Source organism: Agrilus planipennis, unplaced genomic scaffold (genome assembly GCF_000699045.2).
Source record: "Agrilus planipennis isolate EAB-ADULT unplaced genomic scaffold, Apla_2.0 scaffold61, whole genome shotgun sequence".
In the NCBI taxonomy this organism is placed as follows: domain Eukaryota; kingdom Metazoa; phylum Arthropoda; class Insecta; order Coleoptera; family Buprestidae; genus Agrilus; species Agrilus planipennis.
Genome location: NW_020438922.1, coordinates 611864 through 613360, shown reverse-complemented (window position 1 = coordinate 613360; position 1497 = coordinate 611864). Strand labels below are relative to the sequence as shown.

Genomic DNA, 1497 nt, shown 5'->3' with positions numbered 1-1497 from the left:
TAATCACGAATTTCTAATTTTATGTACTCTTGTCTCCGATTGTACCTCCCAAACATCCTTAAGGAACCCTGAACCTACCATAAATTTTACTAAAACTTCAACTAAAACAAGGATCGGTCCTTTACCATCAATACTTTTCTTAACAACTTTAATAATCCATCAGTAATTCCTTTACCTATCCTACATTATACAAATTGACATTGTCTAATTCAAGCAATTATTATTTATCCATAATTTTCTTCGATTAGCATACTCCTCAAATGCAACATATTACCTATTACTTTCACTAATATTTCGTATTCGAACAGTATTAATCTGTTGCTGACTTTTTAGAAAAACCGTTTCTCACTAGAAAGTGGTACATAATAATGCAAATTTAATTAACTTTTTTCTAGTATAACAACAATAATACAATAACGATAATATATATTTAAAGACATATGGCGATTAAATGAAGGAGGCCTACCTCTTTGGGTCTTTGGAATCGACTACATGCAGGTGAAACAACAACTATTATATCCAACTTCAGAAAATAATCACATAACTTTTTGTCCAATTAAATAATGTCAACTAAACAAAATCACATTAACATTTAGTGTACAAATTCGATTAGCGAAACGGCATTCTCAACAAATCTCACGACACTGAATTAAATCAGTTTACAAAGTTGTTACTTTTCCTGAACTTTGACAATCGTCTTTCTTGGTCAAGGAATTTGTTTCATAGTACCTACCAAAGCGACGGGCTCTCACAGGTCTAGGTAAGTGGATGTAATTGTATCTAGTACCATGGTTACCTTTTTTTGGTAAGAACGATCGCATCTTTTACTTTCATTCTTTGTCATGTAAGTAAGTAACTATCTAACTAGAAAGCAAAACTATCGAAGCAAATAGCAAACGTTGATATACGATTAGTGAAGGTCATTTTAGAGGGAGTGGAATGGACTTCTTTGGTACAAACACACAGATGACCATTAATTGATGAAAAGTTCCCTGTAATACATGCGAAAGCGAGTGCAAGAAAGATAGCCAATTTCGCTACCTTTCTTCATCCGCACACCTTTCATGTTCTAATTCCTTTTTTTCCATTCCGGTTATAGCAAATATAAATAGCCCGATTTAATAACCATGAACCATTAACGTAGCGATACTCACATAGAACTCTTGTGATTTCATTTAGTTTGTGTAATGGCTTCCAAATTTGCAGTAAGTACACATTAACTATTTAAATAATTCATTAAATACATCCTCAAAAATCGTTTATTTTATAACCAACTAGCCCGTAGAAAACGTTCACATCCAAGCATATATGATTGGATTCAACTTTTGACGCGATCCAAACTGATCCAATTGCAAAATTGTTAAATAAATCTTTTATACGCAGTATCGATTTGCATTATTATTTATTTATTTAATAGATCTCCAAAAACGATTGAAAAAGAAATTTGGGAGATAATTATAGACAAATAACAAGCACTTGCCATAATAAAATACATAT

The 1497-nt window shown here is 31.8% G+C and overlaps 1 protein-coding gene across 1 annotated transcript in view; it reads left to right on the top strand.

The window, feature by feature from the left end:
• The first annotated feature begins 1116 nt into the window (after positions 1 to 1116).
• The window catches only part of LOC112904259 (glycine-rich protein DOT1-like), a 1811-nt gene continuing 1430 nt past the window's right edge, over positions 1117 to 1497 (top strand). The window contains exon 1 of the mRNA XM_025973855.1: positions 1117 to 1205. Within this exon, the coding sequence (XP_025829640.1) occupies positions 1188 to 1205 (18 nt within the window). The 5' untranslated portion in view covers positions 1117 to 1187. The remainder of the gene's footprint in view (positions 1206 to 1497) is intronic.